We start from the raw sequence: 19,981 nt of genomic DNA on the forward strand, positions 1-19,981 counted from the left end.
AGTTTGATTTTAATCAATTTGACGATTTTTATCTTTTAATTAGAGCGTTTGCTCCATTTAAATATAATTGCTGGTATTTTGGTTTGTAGGTACCATGTTACTATCTGTTCTCTGTTTGTTCCACCTATGCTGTGCTGTGTTTCTCTCTGGCCTTCTGTTAGACCTATCGTGGTGTTTGGTTCGGTACTTCTCTCTTAGGTTGTTGGCTGTGTACATTCCTAGATACAGGGTGCATTTTACATTTGAGCCTTATTTACTGCTTTTACTACCTCCTGACACTGCTGTTTCCTTTGACACTTGAACTGCACTGAACTCCCTCCCGCCTCCTGTGTCATTATCATACTTTTGAATTTTAGATACATTTTTGGCATTATCCTCGTTTTGTACAGTTAGTGCTTATGAAGGTTGATTCTCGTAGTGACCCTTTCTGTTGCTCTTCACTCCTCGTTTTTTCGTATTTCTGTCAGAGACTACTTTTCCCTGAAGAACTGCTTTCATAATCCTTTTAGTTCACGCCTGTGGGCAATGAGTTGTCTCATTCTTGTTTCCTGAAAAGTCTATATTTTGTCTTCACTTTTGAAGTGAAAAGTCTATATTTTGTCTTGACTTTCTATTGGGTATAGGATTCCAGGTTGGTGGTTATTTTCTTTCGGCATTTTATAGATGCCAATCCATTGTCGTCTGGCTTCCTTCCCTTTCCTTAAAAAGTCAGCTCTCAGTGTTCCTGTTGTCCCACTGAAGGTGGTGCCTTTTTTCGTCTGGCTCCTTTTGACACTTTGTTCTTGCCTTAGGCACACTCCGAAGGACTGCTGAAAACCAAAGTGTGGTTTTCTTTGTTGAGTCAATGGCTTGATTCCTTCATCAATTTCAGACAAGTTTTGACCATTGTCTGTAGATGTTTCTTACTCCCTGTTCTGTCTTTCCTCACTTTGGGAGTCCCCATTTATATGGACATTAGACCTTTTACCGTGTCCTACATGTCTTTTGGGCTCCTTCTGTATTTTCCAGACTTTTTTCTTGTGACTTCTATCTGGCTGTTTTTTACTGACCTGTCTTCTGGTTCACTGATCCTCTCTTCAGTTGTGTTCAACCTGAGCTTAAACCCATAGATTGGGTTCTTAATTTCACTTACCCTATTTTTCAGTTCTAGAATCTGTTTTGATTCTTTGGTGAAAATTTTCATTTTGTCAAGTCTATTTTTGACCAGTTGAAGTTTGCATCTGATAACTACACTGTATGGGTCACCTCAGGGTCTGTTTCTATTTCTGTTTTCCTTTTTTCTCTTGGTCCTGTTTGTTGTTATTTTTCTAAGTGAACCTTGGGCGTTATGGATGAAAACCTGTGGAGACTCTAGGTGATGCTGTCTTCCCTCAGTGCTTCCTCTGACACACACCCAGAGGACAGACACTCTCCGTTCAGCCAGCTTCTGAGCGACTCTAGGCTGGATTCGGTCTTTGTAAGCCTCAGTCCTTATAAGCTGCCTTCATCTGCCCTCTCACCCAGTGTGTAGCCCCCGGGTCTCCATCTGAAAGCCTGAAGTGTTTCCCGGGGCCCCTCCTCCTTGGCAGGTCCTGAAGCCCAATTTTTGTCACCTGAAGACAATGAGATTCCTGAAGGCTCAGCCTCTCAGGCAGTTTTTGCACAGTGCTGGGCTCATTTTCTCTGCCTCCCTTTTCTCAGAGATCTTGGTGCCTTAAGTCCCGTCTGATTTGTCAGGCCTGTATTTGAATTTCTGTCTTCCCAGCCCCATGGAACTCTCCAGAGCTCTGTTAGCCAGTACTTTCTGCTTGGCTTTCTGCTGTTTTCTTCCCAGCTTATTGGTGCATTTCCCCAAATCCCTGAGGAACACCTGATCGTCCCATGCCCTGAGGGAGAGAGTGGCTCTCGGAATGTTAGACTGGCCTCAGTGGGCTGCCCTTTTGTTTGGAATCTTTGCCCCTCCAGTTGGCTGCCTCAGTATCTCCTTGATGCCTTCAAACAGTCTTAAAAGTGTATCCAGCTTTTCTAGTTGTTGGTGAGTGGATCTCCTGCAGGCTGTTCGTGTATGTAGCTGGACGTGGGCAAACAAATCGGTGTTCCCTCTCCATCTGAAGCAAGATGTCAGAGTCCTAGTAAGTATAGTGATCGTTATTGTTATGAGAGCAACCTAAACCCACTAGTCCTTGCTTAGTACCCCCTGTTCTTTTTCTACTCAGCATCCCGTTTGCCCTGGCCCAGCCACGTACACAGGGAAAGACGGAGCAGGTGGCCCACCCCACCAGGACACACAGGCAGCACCTCCGCTCCTGGCTCCTCTCTCAGCTGCTGCGCGGACGCTCCATCCTGGCACTGCTCCCTCCTCTTCCCCTTGCCCTGAGCCAGCCCAGGGCAGGCTTTGTGATGACAGGCTGGCAGTGGCAGAGGAGAAGGCTTAAGAGTTGGAAGGGGTTAAGTGACATTCTGTGAATTGATCACATGTGAGTCTTCACTTTGAGTGTTTAAACAAATTACTGCTTTTAAGCTTCCCTCCGGTTTCATTTTAAAGTTGAAAATGCAGATTTTGTTCTTGAAATCTAGTGCAGTGATTTTACAGTGTTTTTGAAAGCACCGAATGAGATTTTAATAAGACGTCTCACTCAGAGAGCTCCAGTATGTAAGACTGAGAAAAGAGAATCTATTTGGGTTGAATTGTGGGTGGGACCCCAGTTGTGGGTCCCCCAGAGTCCACCAATGCCTGAGACGGGGCGTGTCTGTAGGACTCAGAACGCCCTCGGGAGTAAGGTCTTAAAGCCACGACCTCGTGACGCCTGAGTCGACCTGTGTCGGGTGTGTTGGTTGTCAGAGCACAGGTCGAGGCTAAACTGGTAGCGGTATGAGGTGTGCTGGGGGCTGGAAAGGAAGAAGGTGCAGGTGCAGCCCGGTCGGCAGGAGGAGAAAGGACGAAAGATGATGCGGGGGACAGCTCGGGTGGTTGGGGTGACAGAGGAAGGTGCAGACACTGGGCAGTGTCTGGGGTGTTCTGGTTGTCACAGCTAGGGGCAGGGGTGCTCCTACACATTCTGCAGTGCGGCCCCCACAACGAGGAGTTACTACTATTCAGGAAGCAGGTGCCAAGTGGAGAGGCTCTGGTGGAGGAACCCAGGCTTCTCCCGGGGACTGCTCTAATCTCCAGTGGGGTGCGGCGCGCCCCTGTCGTTTCATCCTGAGTGCTCTTAGCAAGGCTTCCTCAAGCCCTTGCTGGGCTTAAGCTGGTGAGTAAATGAGGGAGAATTGACCTCGTAGTCCGCATGAGGTGAGACTAGCTCAGTGACTGCTGACTGAGGGTCCATTCTAGACGTCCCCTTCAGTTTAGATAGTGCCCCTCTGGTGGCCGTTACTGACTGCTGCTCTTGTAGGAAAATCAGGCTTATTTCTGTTGTGTTTGGTTTATGAAACAGTTAAATATATCCCTTCAAAGTAGTATTGGACTATTTGCATCTTCTCTCTTTTCTACACACTCAACTTGCCATCTCTTTGAAAGCAGCCCTGCCTTCTTTTCTTTTTTGAGGAAGATTAGCCCTGAGCTAACTACTGCCAGTCCTCCTGTTTTTGCTGAGGAAGACTGGCCCTGAGCTAACATCCATGCCCATCTTCCTCTACTTTATATGTGGGATGCCTACCACAGCATGGCATGCCAAGCGGTGCCATGTCCGCACCCGGGTTCCGAACTGGCGAACCCTGGGCCGCAGAGAAGCGGAACGTGCAAACCTAAGTGCCGTGCCACGGGGCTGGCCCCGCCTTCTTTTTTTCTTTTTGTGAATCCTCTTCTTTTTGCTGAGGAAGACTGGCCCTGAGCTAACATCCGTGCCCATAATTCCTCTGTTTTATGTGTGGGATGCCTGCCGCAGCCTGGCCTGACAAGTGGTGTGCAGGTCCGCCCTCGGGGTCCGAACCAGCAAACCCCACGCCGCCCAAGTGAAGAGTGTGAACTTAACCACTGTGCCACCGGGCCGGCCCCCAGCTCTGCCTTCTTGTCTTCCTGTTTCTGTCCCTTTAATCGTCTGCAGGAGCCAGCGCCACCCCCAGCCCCTCTGTGACTATATCTGGTTCCGGGTTCCAGGTTCCGTGCTCCTGGGAGACAGTGGTGGAGGCACACAGGATCGCAGTCCTCAGAGAGCTGACAGAGCGGATCCTTTCTCACGATCAGTACAGGTTGTGAGCGCACCCTGACAGGAGGAAGTAGTTAAGAGGAAAGACACGACCCGGTGTGTGGGCAGGCCGCCTGTGTGCACACCGTGGTCCAGCAAAGGCCTTTCGGAGGGCTCACGTTTGAGCCAAGATCTGAAGCTGAGCGGAGCCAGCCTGAGCGCTTTCCCGGTGCTGGGCCTGCTGGGGCCAAGGCCAGGGGCAAGGAACAACTTGGCCGCGTCAGGCCATGAAGCTGTTGCGGAGGTTCCTGGACCGGAGGCGGAGGGAAAAGACGAACAAGGTGAGGGGGACCAGGGAGTTGGGAGTCAGGTGGAGCCTTCCCCAGCAGAGCTGGGATTTTTGTTTTGTTTTTAAGGACTTCTGAGGGCCCGAGGGTATTGTGGCTTCTCAGGAAGGGGTTGAGGTGATTTGGGTGGGTTTTTATGACGCTGGTGCTGTGTGGAGAATGGGTTGAGCTGGAGGCAAGAACGGATGGGGAGTAGGAACCGTTGGTCCAAGAAGGCACTCCTGATGCCTGGGTTGAGCTGTGAAGTTAGTGCTTTGGGCCAGCACTAAAGTCCCCTTCACATCGCCCACCCCACAGAGCGCAGAGCAGTGTGCATGTGTATGATGTTGCAGAGCTAGAGAATGTTTCAGTGGCGGGTGTGTAACGGCTGTGTGTGTACGCCTGTCACGTGCACAGCACTGTGTTCAGATACTTCCCGAGTGCCTGTTACGGGGCAGGCACTGTTCTAGGTGCCGAAGAGTCAGGATGTAGTAAGGGGCGCATAACCCAGGTATGTTTCAGTTGTGCAAGGAGAGCTGGAGGACGGAAGGGCTGTGTGGGTTCAGCTGGAGCAGGTGAAATGTGTGGACGGTGCGGTGGCTGCAGCCGTGGCTGTTTTGTCCTGGGTGTCTGTGCAGGCGGACTTGGGGAGGCCGTGATCCCTGTACTTTCAGCCACGCCCTCTGCTCTGTCTCGCAGAGACCTGCCTCAGCGCCACGCTCTCTACCTCCGTTTGGGCGGTCTCTGGGTTCCTTCAGTTCAACATCGGCCACAACCATCCTTTGCCCTCGTCTGTCCCTCCTCCTGTGAGCAGTGTGGCCTCCCCCCAGCCAGGGGCTCAGAAACCGGGGAGCCCGCTTCGCCTCTTCCTCAGCCTGCAGTCTGCAGGTCCTGAGGCGTGTGCCTGTCCTGTCGGAGCCCGCCTCTGAGGTGCACTGGCGAGAGCTGGACCGTTTTTTCCATCAGGGTGATTCGAGGAGCGGTTGGCTCCCGTGGCCTCTCCCGCCCCGGCCCCCTGTGGTCTGGCACCCGCCGCGCTGAGCTGTGGGCAGTTCCTCACATGCAGATGTGTTGTTTTCTGGAAACTTCTTTGTAAATATGCTGTTCTCAGAGAAGGCGGTCTTTTTTACTCACCCTGTGTTCTGCTTGCTGATTCTTCGTGCTAACGACTGCTAAGTAATTTGATAACTAACTCTTTTGGAGAACCAGTTTTGCCCTGTGAATAAAGATCTTCAAAAGTGCTCGTATTCTGCCCGAGCAGTTTTACTTCTGCTCCAGAAATGGTTGCTTTCTGGAGGGGACTTTCGGCATAAGGATGTTCACCATAACAACTTAGCGTGTTTACATCCTTTATTCCTGAGCAAGTTAGAAAAGTAATAGATGCCAGCATCTATTTATTTTTAGAAACCATTTAAAGCATAAATAATGTGTAATTCCCACTTCATGGGTTTACCATCTCTCGCTTTTGCCTCCCAGCCTCACCTCCTTCCCCCTGGTTTTGGCATCACCTCAGGAGGGACATGAGTTCCTGTGGGCCCGTTCTTGTGGTTGGAGGTGGGGCAGCGGGCCCTGGCTGTGACTGCAGACCACGCTGGACTCTCCCGGAGCTTCCTCGGGCGTCTGCGGAGGGCCACAGACAGGGAGCCCATTCCCAGCGACCTTCCTGGTCAGCTGGGGCCTTCTAGTAGTCGGAGTGCCCATTGGTGTTCCTGCCCGAACCGGGTCCTGTACTGGAGGTTGCGAAGTGGTGATTTTTCTGACTCAATCCTCCTTCATTTGTTAGCTGCTCCTCTTCAGTAAGGAGCATCCCTTTCTGTTCTCTTTCTCTCTCTCAGTTGCTGTGGCCCCTTGCATTTGTATTTATTCAGTGTATTGCAGTCAGTTATCATCATTATTCCTTTGGATACTCAGATTGTCCCCTCAGCTGGGCTCCTGTGTCCTTTCACCAGGGCCCTATTAGTCTTTGAATGCTCCGTTGTTTCCTGACACAGAATTTGTCGCAGACCCACTTTGTGTTTCTCCTGCCTCAGATCTGCAGTCGTTCCTCTGAGGAGCCCTGGTTCCTTTTGGTGGGGAAATGCTGTTTAGAAATCAGTATCTGGGGGCTCGGTGTGCTCACTGTCACAGAGGTTCACATCTAGGTTCTTTTCGGGACAGAGCTGGAGAAAAATGTTGACAAAAAGAAAAACCTGGATTTCATATTGGTATTTCCTTTACAAATTAAACCTAGTTTTTTCCCCTTAATTTCTTTCTTTCTTTTTTTCTTTTTTCTTTTTTCTGCTTGATCTCCCCCAACCCCCCGATACATAGTTGTATATCTCAGTTGCAGGTCCTTCTAGTTGTGGCACGTGGGATGCCGCCTCAGCGTGGCCTGACGAGCAGTGCCATGTCTGCTCCCCGGATCCGAACCCGCGAAACCCTGGGCCCCCGAAGCGGAGCGCATGAACTTAACCACTCGACCCCGGGGCCGGCCCTTATTTTGTACTTCTTGTCTTAGACTGACAGTTTTGATTTCTAATGATATTAGCCTTAATTTTTTTATCCTATGATACACATAAAATAGTTTAAACCTTTTAATATCGTATTGTTATAATCATCCTGTTGAGTGAAGTTTTAGAGTTTCTTTGTAGTTCTTTTGGATGTTAGAATAAACCTATCTTAAGAATACATAGCTAGAATAATGGGTTTCAAAGCAATGTGAAGTAACATAACCGCACAACATTTGATAAACAGTTGGAGTGCCCGTTGGTGTTCCTGCCCAAATCGGGCCTTCTGTTGGAAGTTGCAAAGTTCATTTGTTTCTGCTGCTTCTTAAGTTTAGGGTTTACATTGTTCTTCTGGAGTTAATTTTTCTTCAAATACATAAAGCTTTTACGTGATTCAAAAACGAGAAGTATAGAAAAAGGCATAGTCGGAAGTCTTGCTCCTCCCGTCCCTGTCCCACTCACGCCTTCTAGGTGGGGGACCACGGTCCGGTTTGCCTGAGGGTAGGCCTGGGTTTTGCCTCTTATCCTCAGGCAATTAGCAGTCGTGCCCCTTTCACTCTCAGAAATGAAGCATAGGGAAAGCCTTGTCGGCGCTTGCTAATGCTCATGAGAGAGCGGACAAAATGTTTCCACTTGGTAGGTTTTTCCCTGTGGCTGGAAGGAAGCTCTTGGCCGAGCTCTGCTGACTTGGATCGCGGTTCGCTGGGCAGGGAAGGTCCACCGAGGGAGTTCTTTGTGGCTTCCAGAGGCTCATTCTTATTCTGAGGAGGAAATTTCCTCTTTCTCTGAAAATAATCTGGGAGCTTGAAGCATATCTTGCATTTCCAAGTTTTTCTGCTTTGCAAATGGGTAATTATCCCTCCTGCCTATGTATTTTTAAACCTTTGCCAGTAGTAATATGGAAATTGATTTCGTGTAGCGCCATGCTGAAGAAGACTAATCAATGTCGCTGAGCCCTTAACATCTCTGGAAATCCCGGGGTGCTGCTAAGAAGCTAGGACACACTCTTGCTCCCGCCTTAAAAATAGTTCATGGGGAAAATGTGAGTGACAGGTGAGGTCGCGATAGCCTGCGCGCCCTGCAATAGAAACAGCTGTGGCAGGGCAAGGGTATTTTGAAGAGTCTTGAGTATGAATTCTAGGATAGTCTGATGTGTTATTTTCATGCAAATGAAAATATGAAAGACTTCATTTTTGACTGAGTGTGAAATGCAGTTGATGCACAGAGTTAAAGAAGTCCCGTATAGAATTTTACTTGGCTGTTTTGTGGCTCAGCTCCTGTAGCTCCCGCAGAGATACACACGGAAGGGAGACCGTCAGCCAGCTGGCGTCTCCTTCTTCGTGCTGTTTGAAGGCGCCTCACGCAACGTGCTGAGTGCCTGTCCCTCCTCCGGCGGACAGACTGACTGCAGAGGACAGTGGCAGCAGGTGTGTGGGTGTGTGCCGCCCTGTTTCCTGTGCTGCCGTCCGTCTCTGTAGGTAGACCCCCGGTCTCCCTCGGTCCCGGTGGGCAAGGCTCGGAGGAAGCAGCCTGGTGGGCAGTCGGCGGACTCGCGCCCCATCCTCGCCGAGTTCCCTGCGTCAGTTACCTCGTCTCTGAGCCTTCGGAGTTCTCATCCGTCAGTTAGGGACGGTAACTGTCGGTTTTGCTTCAGCAAATATTGATTGTCTGCCGTGTGTTAGGCACTGTCTGTCCAAGGGCTGGGTAGACAGATGTTTGGGGGATTAAATGAGATAATAGCCAGCATTTATTGCTTCTAAGCCTCTTTCTGTGAGTTATCTCCCTGAGTCTCATAACAGTACTGTAGAGCATTCTTTCTACTATAAATAGTGCTGGAAGGCAGGGGCCTGTTCCGCAGCCCGTCTGACAGTGAAGGAATTGAGGCACGGAGAGGTTTGGGAGCCCCTTCAGAGGCCGGTAGCGAATGAGTGTGGAGATTGGTTATGGTGAAGAGTGCTTCCCTCTGACTCCCACAGTTAACCGTGACCAATAGGGAAAAAAGGAGAATGACGAAGAAAAAGTGCAAACGGTATGCAAATGTGTGGTGGACAGAGTGACAGTCTCTCTCTCCACCCCGTATGTCCACAGTGTGGGGTATTTTATCTGAAAGGCGGTGGTGTTTTTACTGTGCGTTCATACTTTTCGTAGAGAAAGATGGGTGAAGTTCTACATTGTGAGAATACAAGTAATGAGTAAAATAAACTTGCTGAGTCAGGGGGCTTAGCGACAAGCTGCCTGGTGATCCGTGCAGAGAAATAAATTATTCTAAGGCCTTTGGTTCCCCGCGTCGATGGGAGGGTGGGAGAAGAGCTCTGGAGGCCCCCCCGGGTGTGTTGCGGTCCAGTGCTGCCCCCCTCCCGCATCCTCACCAGGCGTGCCTCAGTCCAGTGCTGCCCCCCTGCCGCATCCTGAGCTGGCGTACCTCGGTCCAGTGCTGCCCCCCTGCCGCATCCTCACCAGGCGTGCCTCGGTCCAGTGCTGCCCCCCTCCCGCATCCTCACCAGGCGTGCCTCGGTCCAGTGCTGCCCCCCCTGCCGCATCCTCACCAGGCGTGCTTCGGTCCAGTGCTGCCCCCCTGCCGCATCCACACCAGGCGTGTCTCGGTCCAGTGCTGCCCCCCTGCCGCATCCTTGCCCGGCGGGGCCCGCGATTAAAGGATGCCTCTGCACACTGCTCGCTTCTTGTCTCAAGTCTGAGATTGGCAGGCCTGGGGCCGTCCTGCGCTGCCCCAAATGCAGGAGAGGCCGGGAGAGTAAGTGCCTGGGGCTCTCAGCTCCTCTGGCCCGGTGCTGTTCCCAGGCCTGGGGAGGGGCTCAGAGGCCAGGCAGCCAAAACAGGTGACAAATTGTGACAGCGTGCCTGAAATCACTGCAGCTGTGCCTCTGCAGCTGGAGAAGGCAGTTTAGTGTTACTTACATGGCAGCTGGAACGCTCCTCCTGGCTGGGATTATCGGGGCCAACTGCCGCCTCCCCCTCCCCTGCCCTGACTTCCCCGAGAAGGGAAGAGAACACGTGTTAAATAAACCCGGGGATTAGGGATTTGGAGTTATATACCGCCCCCCCCCCCCCCCGTTTGTTACTTTTATTCTCCTTCCTGATGATCTTGACTCCATTTCTGTGAGACAGTTTCACAAACTGGACAGCGTGTCTTTTTGATGTGTGTATGGTGGGTGCCTGACAGTCACCAGAGTGGGAGAAAGGCCCATGCAGGACAAAGTAGTAGGTGGTTAGAATAAAGGGTTTAAGTTGGAGAGAATGTGCATTCCGAGGTTGTTTTCTTGTGCAAACCATAGAAATAGTTGTTCCTAACGAAGTTTGACGATGAACTAAGACATTGTGTGGAAGCAGATTCCTGATTATAGGTTCTGCGTAGTTTGTACAAACCCTTAACGTCCAGTTCGTTCCCCTTCATGTTCCCCAACTGTGTCCACAGGGCTGGGCGCTGCGGGAAGGGAGCTGTTTCCAGCAGACCTGGAAGCGTTAATACAGTAGCCGCTCTTTCCGCGGCTTCCAGGCTGCGAGCCCGTGCCCCCGCCTGGCCTGGAAACCCACGAGCTGTGGAGGGCAGGGCGTCACTGCCCACCGTGTCTGGGACTCGGGATGCGGGTTTCTCTGTGCTTTGAAACGCTGCCGGTGTTCCTTCAGTTGTAAATTCGTCTGAAGAGCCTCTGGTGGGAAGTTTTATAGTAATGCCGTGTAAAGAGATAGTGACACACGTAGTGCTAATTTGCAGTAACTTTAAGCATTGCCAGTAATTTAATTTCCAGGGAGCTCCTGAACCGCCTGTGCTCGGGTCTCCGTGGTTCTGTTTGCTGCGCTCGCTGGCGGGCATTAGGTTCGTTCCAGTTGGAAAACCTCTGCGGGAAGGACGGAGGGAAAGGAAGCACTTGCTATCCACACATTCTTGGGTAATTATTTTCATTTGAACGAAAGTTTTGTGCCACTGACTAGGAAATACGTTAAATCCTAGCCCTCTGCTCCCTCTGCTCTAGTCGTCATCTTGGAGATTCCTTCGTCTCTGTGGGGTCACCCGTCCCCTTTTTGAAGATGATCGCCACGTTTCTGTCTGGAGCTCCACATTTGGGATGCTCCTGCATGCCCAGCCCCGAGTTTTGCCGTATCCCTTAGACGGCCCGTAGACGTCCTGCTGTGTCTCAGTCCAGGGTCCTGCTCCGCCTTCCTCCTTGGTCAGCCTCGAGTCTCCCCGCCTCCCTCCCCACTTCACGCGCCTCCTCTGCCCTTCCTCGCTCATCCTGCAGGGCCAGTCCGCAGCTCTGTCCGGTGTTTTCTGCTCTCACGTCATTTCTGTTTTCCTTTGTGCTCTGGTGCGCTAGCTTGGGCCGTTCGTGGGGCCTTGGTGTCTACATGAGGTGGCTTTGCTTGTGCTTTCTTCCTTTCCAGGCCACCTAGCTCCCAGGGTAACCCAGACCTCTGGCATGAGAAGGTTTTGGCAGGGCCTATCCATGGCAGCAGGTGTTTGGCAGTTTGGCATTCATGGCTCCGTGTTCTGGCTTTATTCACCTTTCCCACATCTTTCCCTCTGTAAATGCCCCTTCACTCTGCCCAACCAGTCTGCTCACTCTGCTCCCCTTCCCTGACGCCTGGTCCTGCGCGATTCCCTGCTCGGGTACTGCCTCTCCCTCTCCTCGCTTTCATCAGACCCCAGCTGCCTCTCCAGGCCGAGGTCACCCCTGTGAGGTCTGCTCGGACCAACTCCGATTCCTACTGGGATTCAGAGTCGCTCCCATCTCTAGGAGACGACAGATTTGGTGCTTGGGGCTGGTTTTACTGTGATTCCTTTTATCTTTTCTCCAGTTTTTCAAAATGCCACCAGCTTTAAGAAAAACGCAGATGAAAGAGTAGGATCAAGGTCATTCTTGAGGGGGCAAAAGAAATCACAAAAAGATCTCCTGTGGGGCGTGTGGCCAGCCTCTTTCTCCCCGTGGGATGATGGCGGTGGGCTTGCTGGGTGAGCGTGGAACAGTCTGCTTTTTCACTGACTGCTGAGTGGCTTCCTCTTCTTTCCCACCCTCCCCTCCTCCTCTACCTCCCCCTCCACACCCGTGTCAAATCTTGGATCCTCTGCTTACTAACTTTCTGATCTTGGCCAAGATATTTCACTTCTGAGACCGTTTTGTCGTCTGTAAAGTAGAGATACTATTTATTTCCCAATATTATAGGCAGATTTAGTGAGAACTAAAATAAAGCATCCACCGCTGTACCCTGCAGAAGATGGGCCTTCATTAGATGCGAGGTGTCTGTCTGCAGACCCCGTAACCCCGACTCGGGTGACTGGGAGGGCGTACAGCCTGCGGGGGCTTGGTTTGGGTGCTCACCGTGGGATCTCCCCCTGAAGATGACATCGTCTTGAGCTCTGAGTCCCGAGCTGCTTATCAGCCAAGTGACCTTTGTAGGTCACTAACCTGCCCGGGCCTGTCTTCCAGTCTGTGAAGTGAGCTCATTATGTATGCCTTCCTGTCGTATGTGACATCTACTTTTATGTGATAAATATTGGAAAATATTTTGAAAACCAGTCAAGCATTAAGCACGTATAAAGTTATTACAATGAATATTTGTGTCTTAGGAGTACTTAGCATCGTGCCTCCCAACTTTTTTGTTCAGTAAATTGTCCAGATTAATAGGGCTGCTCCTTCTCCAGCTGGTATTGCTGTCTCCTGAGCTTGCTGGAGCCTCGAGAGGAAATCCCTAATAAAGTAGCTTCCGTTCCAGTTTTGTACTTAGACCTTTGGTTCTTTCTGAGACGCCCTTCTTGTTAAGTTAGAGGGTAGGTAAAACTGGTTATAATATAAGGCTCGTGTGAGACTGGTTTGCAAGACGTGAATACACGGAGCCATGACAGTTTAAGAAGGTTACAACGCGGTAATATTCACAGTCAGACGTAGTCGTTGCTGGTTCAGATCCACGGGGACCTGTTGTTTGAACACTACATTGTTCGCCCGGGCTGGGGATTTTGAAACAGTGAGGGGAGCAGTTCTTTCCCTCGAGCAGACTCGTGTGAGTGTGGTGCTGCACGGAAGGGACAGGTGCTGTCTTTCTCAGGGGCCGGCGGAGCCTGTACAGAGCGGCAGGGTTGAGCTCCGGCTGCGACGTCGTGTTGGGCATGCGGGAGGCGCTGGGCTGGGGCGGCATTGGGAAGGAGGAGCTGCCACGGGCGCGCGAGCACGAGCAGAGGGCGCAGTTGTGGGCCGGCTGGGCGGGCCTGCTGCGTGTAGGGTGGTTTGCTGCGGAGGGGTGTGGTGTGCCAGGCACGCCGGGTGGGAGGAGAAGGGTCGACAGAGGAACAGAAAGGCGCCGAGGGTGTGAGCTCACGGCAGGGCGGTCCCCGAGGGCTGGAGTCAGTTCTCCGAGAGCGCTCTGGTGGGGCAGCGTGATGGGGGCCCTGCAGGTGCCGAGAGGCCGCCTTTGTTGACGCTGCACCCTTACCTGAGATCCGCCAGCCAGCTGTGTGTGCTCCGGGGGCCGTTGTCACTCCTGCTGTGGACACTGCAGGAGAGGGGGTCGACAGCGTCTTCGGGCTCACCTGTCCTCACTACTCTCAGCCGAGGCTGCGTGGCCTTGCACGCCGCAGCTCCTGTGTTTCTTTGACTTGTTAGCAGGCGGGGAGGAGCTGCTGTCGGTGTAGCCTCAGGTAGCCGTAGGTGCTCCTTCTGAACTTGTGTTTCTGCTGACCCGGCGTGATGGAGCCGCGGGAGGAATCCCGCATGGAGAACTTTCAGGCACGGCTGATGTCGAGACCCCTGCCTCAGCCCGAGATGCCCTTCTGTCCCGTGTGTCCAAAACGCTCGTCAGAGACGGAAAGGAGAGCAGGCTGCTCGCTTGTCCTCGGTGTCCTGTGCGCTCAGCTGGAGCTTCCAGGTGTGGTCTCCCCGTATGTGTTGCAGTGCTGGCCCAGCTTCTCCGTGCTCGTTCCCTGCCTGCCTTGGGAATTGCGGGTGGCTCTAGGGCAGTGAGGTGCAGTGTGCGGGGACCCAGTTGCCGTCAGAGTGGGGCTGTTGAATAGTACCCGCGGGGGTCTTGTTTGACATTTCTGTTCCCGTCAGTAGTGGAGTCTCAAAGTGTGACAGAGCAGGTCCTGTCTTAGATCCCTTTCTGTGCCGTTGTGCTCGGTGGTACCTATGAAGGCCTAGGGGGTGGTGTCCAAACGCTCTTCCACATCTCGGACGTCCTCATGTAATAAAGGTCATGAAATAACTTCAAAGAGTGCTTCATCACACGCAAAAGAGTGGATTGTGGCTTTCTTTGCAGAATTGAAGTGCTAGTGTGAACTACTGACAAGCCTGAAAAATGCTAAAATAGTAACTGAATCGGGGAAACCTTGCTCACAGCCTAGGACTTTTCAGGAGAATTGCTAACCTGTAAGCTCTAAAGCTGTTCCTGAGAGGGGCTGGGGAGACCAGTATGACGTCATTTTACTAGAGGAGCGGGGGCGTTAATCAGGTTACTGTCCTCCCCTCTCAGGTTCAGGATGCCTGGAACACTGGCACCCTCCATCACTTCTATGCCTTTATTGGCTCCGTGTTTTGGTGGAGCCATCATTGCCGGGAGGGATACCACCACATGCTAAGGCGGGACCACCAGTGGTTCTGGAACGTGGCGGAGTGTGAGTGACGGAGCAGTGACTCGCAGGTGGAGCGTCCTAACGGAGGGACTCCCTCGTGGTAGATGGTGTCAGATGAGTCTCCAAGGGCTCACTAAAAGATGAGCTGCTGTTGTCAAGCAAGGAAGACTAGGAAACATAGTTTAAGGGTCTCGCGGAGATGTTTTAAAGCCTGGTGATGTAAGTGCAGAGTAAGCATGTTCGATGTGGTAACTTAGCGTGCAGCTGGCAGGAACACTTTTGTCTGCCTGTTTACTGTAATAAATTTGTGGGGCTGAGTCGGAGTCAGAGTCGGCTGGTGCTCTACTTTCCTGGAAGGGTGTGTTAACGTGGCCAAGCTTTCGGGCAGCGTCTTCGTAGGGAAATGGGGGGCTGGCCCCTTGAAGTCGCCTTGTGTTTAGGCACACAGACTATGTATGTGATGTTTACATAAGCTTCATAACTGGGGTGTCAAGCTGAATAATCACAGGTTTGTGATTCTTTCTACTGTTATGTAATAGCGTAATATTTTAATCTGTCCTTTATTGCCATGGGAGGTTAAAAAAGGCAAAGATTTGGGGCCAGCCCCCTGGTGTGGTTAAGTTCGGTGCACTGCACTTCAGTGGCCTGGGTTTCGGGTTTGGCTCCTGGGCACAGACCTACTCCACTCATCAGCCATGCTGTGCCAGCAACCCACATGCCAAGTAGAGGAAAATTGGCAACAGATGTTAGCTCGGGGGCAGTCTTCCTGGCCAAAAAGAAAGGGCAAAGATTCTACATAGAGAAATTGCAGTGAAATAAAACATTATTTTTGCAAATAATGTTTTATCTTCTAAAAAGTAGTAAGACAGTCCTCACTTTGCATGGGACTATAAAAATGACCATGCAGCTGGCCTGCTACAAAGCAATCTTAATCATTGATGGAGACGATTGTGTTTGTGATTGTTACGTTTTTTTCAAGACATTGCAAACTCTCTTAAATTATCAATGTATGAGGAAATGACAAAAACAGTAAAACTAATCTTTATTTAGTACACTGCAATTTATAACATTAGAAACGTTGAGAATTCAATTCCATAGGTCTTGGAGCCAGCAGGTCCATTTCTGGGTCTGTCCCTCAGAGCAATCCAGTACCTCCTTTTTGTACATAATTTTAAAAAATCAGTACAATATCCTAATTATAAAATAAAGTAAATTTAAAAAGTTAGTTTACGGTGAAACATTTCATTCTGTAAATGTTTGGGCACGACTGCACCGAAGACGCAAGTCAGATGTTTGTACCTTCTGCTGATGAATGAGTTTAAGAGAAGATGATCAGAAGCCATTCCATAGAAAAATAGAGAAATGTGAAAGAAGAGGTGGCCACTCCATAAAAGTGTGTTAGGATAAGTAAACACAGACCAATCTCAATTGTATTTGATCCGAGAAAAATGAATAACCGTGACTGAAATAAGGACAACGTGCCGTTCGTATCACAGATTGTCAAGTAGAGACCTGGGCAAGTACAACAGTCTCGCATACGAGCTGAGCCTTCTTTGCAGGTGAAATGTCAGAAGAGTTCCCTTGGTCATGAGAGGGCCAGGGGAGTGACGGAGGGTCACGAAGAACATATTGCCTCTGGAACTCTCACCAAATGCCCAGGCATGCGTTCAGTCCCTGTCATATGAGAAGATTTTGGAGACCCCTATTTGATGGGCGACAGGGAATGGAAGATGGATCCAAAAAAGAAAGTGGGCCCTAAAGTTTAATAACACACCAGGGTGGCAGAGCTACAGGAAACAGGTGTTTCATAAGCTGCTGGCCCAGGAGGAATAATTTAGCAGTAGCTATTAAAATTGCAACTGACCTTTGACTCAGAAGTTCTAAGGTTTTATCCTGCAGATGCACTTGGCACACGTGCAGAATGATACATGTACAAGGTTATTTGTTGCCATGCTGTTTGTCAGAGCTAAAGATCGGAAGCACAGTCGTAAGTGTCCATCGGTAGGAGAAGAATAAATACGTTACGGCTTTTGTGTCAGTGCGGCTGTGAGAGGAGGAGGACGCTGCGAGCCGGCCGGCCGTCCTCAGGCCGTGTCCCTGCTGGAGAGGCACTAGAGGGAATGCGTGTCTCACTGGATTCTCCGCGCGTCGAACCTCGGGATAAACGGGGAGCGTCTGCCTTCAGCTGCCTGCCGAGTTGAAGAGCCACCAGGGCTGGAAGGGAGGCCTCCATGGATACCTTTATTACCATTTGTAAAAAACAAAGTTTTAAAAGTTGGTGTGAAAAAAAGCTCTGTCCTGAGCATCCTTCCATTGCTGCTGCTATCCCTGTTTTGTAAAAGTTTGTGATGGCCAAAACATCTCCGTGGAAATGTGGATTTTACGCTGCTCCTAATGATGGCTTTAGGCTGTCAAGGTCAGGCAGGCAGTTTCTGGTCTCATACTGTAAAGACAGTTTCTTTATGATTCAGTGGTTTTTTGGCACGTGCATAGATCTATGAAAGGAAGTATTCGAAAATGAAAACTATTTTATACTCCAGTAAGCACGAGCAGCGCCAAAAATCACATACTTGCTTTACTGGAAAGTTTGAAACATGGTGTGAATATAAACTGGACATTAATATGCTTCATATTGTGTTTTCATTTTATTATTATCTAGTGTTGTTAATTTATCTGAAACTCTTTAAGGTAGTCGTCTTTTGTAAAAAAGTAATGTTTAAAAAAAAAACCTACCTAGAAGATTCCAGAAGGCACTCATTCCTATTTGAATAAATATTTCTGCCCTTGATTTTTTATTTCATTGGTTTGATTCTCCCCTGCCGCTCAGGCTCCGTTTGAAAAATTTAATCAGAATGTTTTTGCCTGTGAGTATTTCGCTGTTATTATGCACTGAAATGTTATGCTTCTGAAATATACTTTCACACTAATATTTCAGATTGTTTTGAAATATACGTGTGCATTCATATTTCACATTGTCTTGACTAATTGTGAGACATTATTTGTGTTTAAATACAACATGCTTGTAACAACCGAAAACATTTTGGTTTACTATTTAGCAGAAAGGTAAAAATACGTGAAGCAAATCTTATACTCACTGCCCATGAGTAAATCCCCATTTTTGCTTAAAAGCAGATGCCTTCCAAAGAAGAAAGGAGTGATGGCTAACATAGCTAGAAATTTAAATTGGAAATGAGGAACAAAAATGGAACAATTCGGGGCTGGCCCCGTGGCCGAGTGGTTAAGTCTGTGCGCTCTGCTGCAGGCGGCCCAGTGTTTCGTCAGTTCGAATCCTGGGCACGGACATGGCACTGCTCATCAAACCACGCTGAGGCAGCGTCCCACGTGCTACAACTAGAAGGACCCACAACGAAGAATATACAACTATGTACTGGGGGGCTTTGGGGAGAAAAAGGAAAAAATAAAATCTTTAAAAAAAAAAAGGAAAGGAATAATTCACTCATTGCCATTGTAAAGAAATGTGTCTACCCATGTGTACACCCGAGAGAAAACATAGCATAAATCCACATGAAAACTTGTGCAGGAACGTTCATAGCAGCATTATTCGTGATCGCTAGGAAGTGGAAGCAACCCACATGTTCATCAGCGAATGAAGGGATAAACAAAACATGGTCCATCCATGCGGTTGAATGTTATTCAGCCATAAAAGTGAACAAGGCCCTGACACACGCTACGATGTGGATGAACCTTAAATATGTGATGCTGACTGAAAGACACCAGACACGAAAGGACAGATATTGTGTGATTTCATTTATACGAAACGTCCAGAACAGGCGAGTCCATGGACTCAGCGGATTTGTGGCTGCCAGGGGCTAGGGGGGAGGTAATGGGGAGTGACTGCTAATGGATCAGCTTTTGGGGCGTGACCAAAATGTTCTGGAATTACTGGTGATGGTAACACAACATTGTGAATATGCTGAAAATCACTGAATTGTACTCTTGAAAATGGTTAAGATGGTGAATTTTATGTTAGTGACTTTTGTCGTAGTAAAAAATCTCAAAAAGAAAAGAAAAGAAAAGCAGTGTGGTCCCATTTTTTCTGACTTTGAGTGATGTGGATTGAAAATAGTGTTATAAAATAGTCACATCAGGGGCCGGCCCACGGCCGAGTGGTTAAGTTCCCGCGTTCTGCTGCGGCGGCCCGGGGCTTCACTGGTTCGGATCCTGGGCATGGACATGGCACCACTTGTCAGGCCACACCGAGGCAGTGTCCCACATGCCACAACTAGAAGGACCCACAACTAGGAGATACAACTATGTACTGGGGGGATTTGGGGAGAAAAAGCAGAAAGAAAAAAGGGAAGAAGAAGATTGGCAGCAGTTGTTAGCTCAGGTGCCAGTCTTGGGGGGAAAAGAAATTCACATCAGTGTTTCAATTACTGTGAGGTAATGCAGTTCTCTCAAGAGTAAAAAAAGTTAAGATGTCAAAAATGATCAAATGTCAGAGTGGGCAGACCAAGTTGTGAGTTGTGTTTGTGTTATTGCCGCCTGGCAGTGCCCCTGCAGCCGGTGGACAGACCACATCCTACAGAGATGCTCAGGTTTGGCTCTAAAGGATGCTCATTTGGAATTAGACTCCCACACAATGCATCCTCCCTAGTTGCCAAGCCAACAGTTAGGAAAGAGGCACAGGATGGTTTTTTTCAATAAACTTTATTTTTTAGAGCCATTTTGGGCGTACAGCAAAATTGAGGGGGAGATACAGAGGTTTCCCGTATACCTCCTGCCCCCCACTCCCCCAGCCTCCCCTACTGTCCACACCCCCCACCAGCGTGGCACATTGGTTACAGTCCTTGAACCTACGTTGATGCATCGTCACCACCCAGAGTCCACGGTTGACGTCAGGGTTCGCTCTTGGTGCTGGACCTGCTGTGGGCTGAACACGTGTGTAAGGACCTGTGTCCACCATTATAGGTCATCCGGAGTAGTTTCACTGCCCTGAAATCCCGTGCTCCCCCTGTGCATCCTTCCCTTCCCCCAGCCCTGGCCATCACTGATCTTTCGAGCATCTCCATAGTTTTCCCTTTTCCAGAATGTCATATAGTTGGAATCATACAGTATGTGATTCTTTCACCAAGATTAGCTTCTTTCACCAAGGAATGTGCATTTAAGATTCCTCGGTATCTTTTCACGGCTTAATAGCTCCTTCTTATTAGTGCTGAATAGTACTCCATTGTCTGGGTGGACCATAGTTCATCCACTCACCCACTGAGGGACTTCTTGGTTGCTTCCAGGTTTTGGCAATCATGGGTAAATGTGTAACCATCTGGCACAGTGTATTTTTGACCTGGTCCATACGTACATTAAAAAAAAAAACACTAAGGTAGTTTTTTTCTCCTCCAAATGGAAGTCACGTTCGGTTTTTGGCAGAACAGGTTTGAGCTGCTGTTGGGAGCAGTGGCTGCTCAGCACTTAGCAGAGACGAGTTTTGGAAGACGAGAGCAGGCCCCCGGGCCGACAGCTGGC

General features: G+C 49.7%; 1 protein-coding gene across 21 annotated transcripts in view; it reads left to right on the forward strand.

The window, feature by feature from the left end:
• Window positions 1–19,981, forward strand: part of PPFIA1 (PTPRF interacting protein alpha 1) — a 112,459-nt gene that overhangs the window by 22,720 nt on the left and 69,758 nt on the right. Inside the window, exon 1 of one of the 21 annotated variants that reach the window (XM_070229966.1) lies at window positions 4,026–4,447. The exons of 18 other annotated variants lie outside the window; for them this stretch is intronic. In XM_070229966.1, coding sequence (XP_070086067.1) covers window positions 4,394–4,447 — 54 coding nt within the window. In that variant the 5' untranslated portion in view covers window positions 4,026–4,393. Of the gene's footprint in view, window positions 1–4,025; window positions 4,448–19,981 lie in introns of those variants that run through there. 2 more of the 21 variants (XM_070229958.1, XM_070229971.1) reach the window with 2 other exon arrangements.

This window comes from Equus caballus, chromosome 12 (assembly GCF_041296265.1).
Source record: "Equus caballus isolate H_3958 breed thoroughbred chromosome 12, TB-T2T, whole genome shotgun sequence".
Classification (NCBI taxonomy): Eukaryota; Metazoa; Chordata; class Mammalia; order Perissodactyla; family Equidae; genus Equus; species Equus caballus.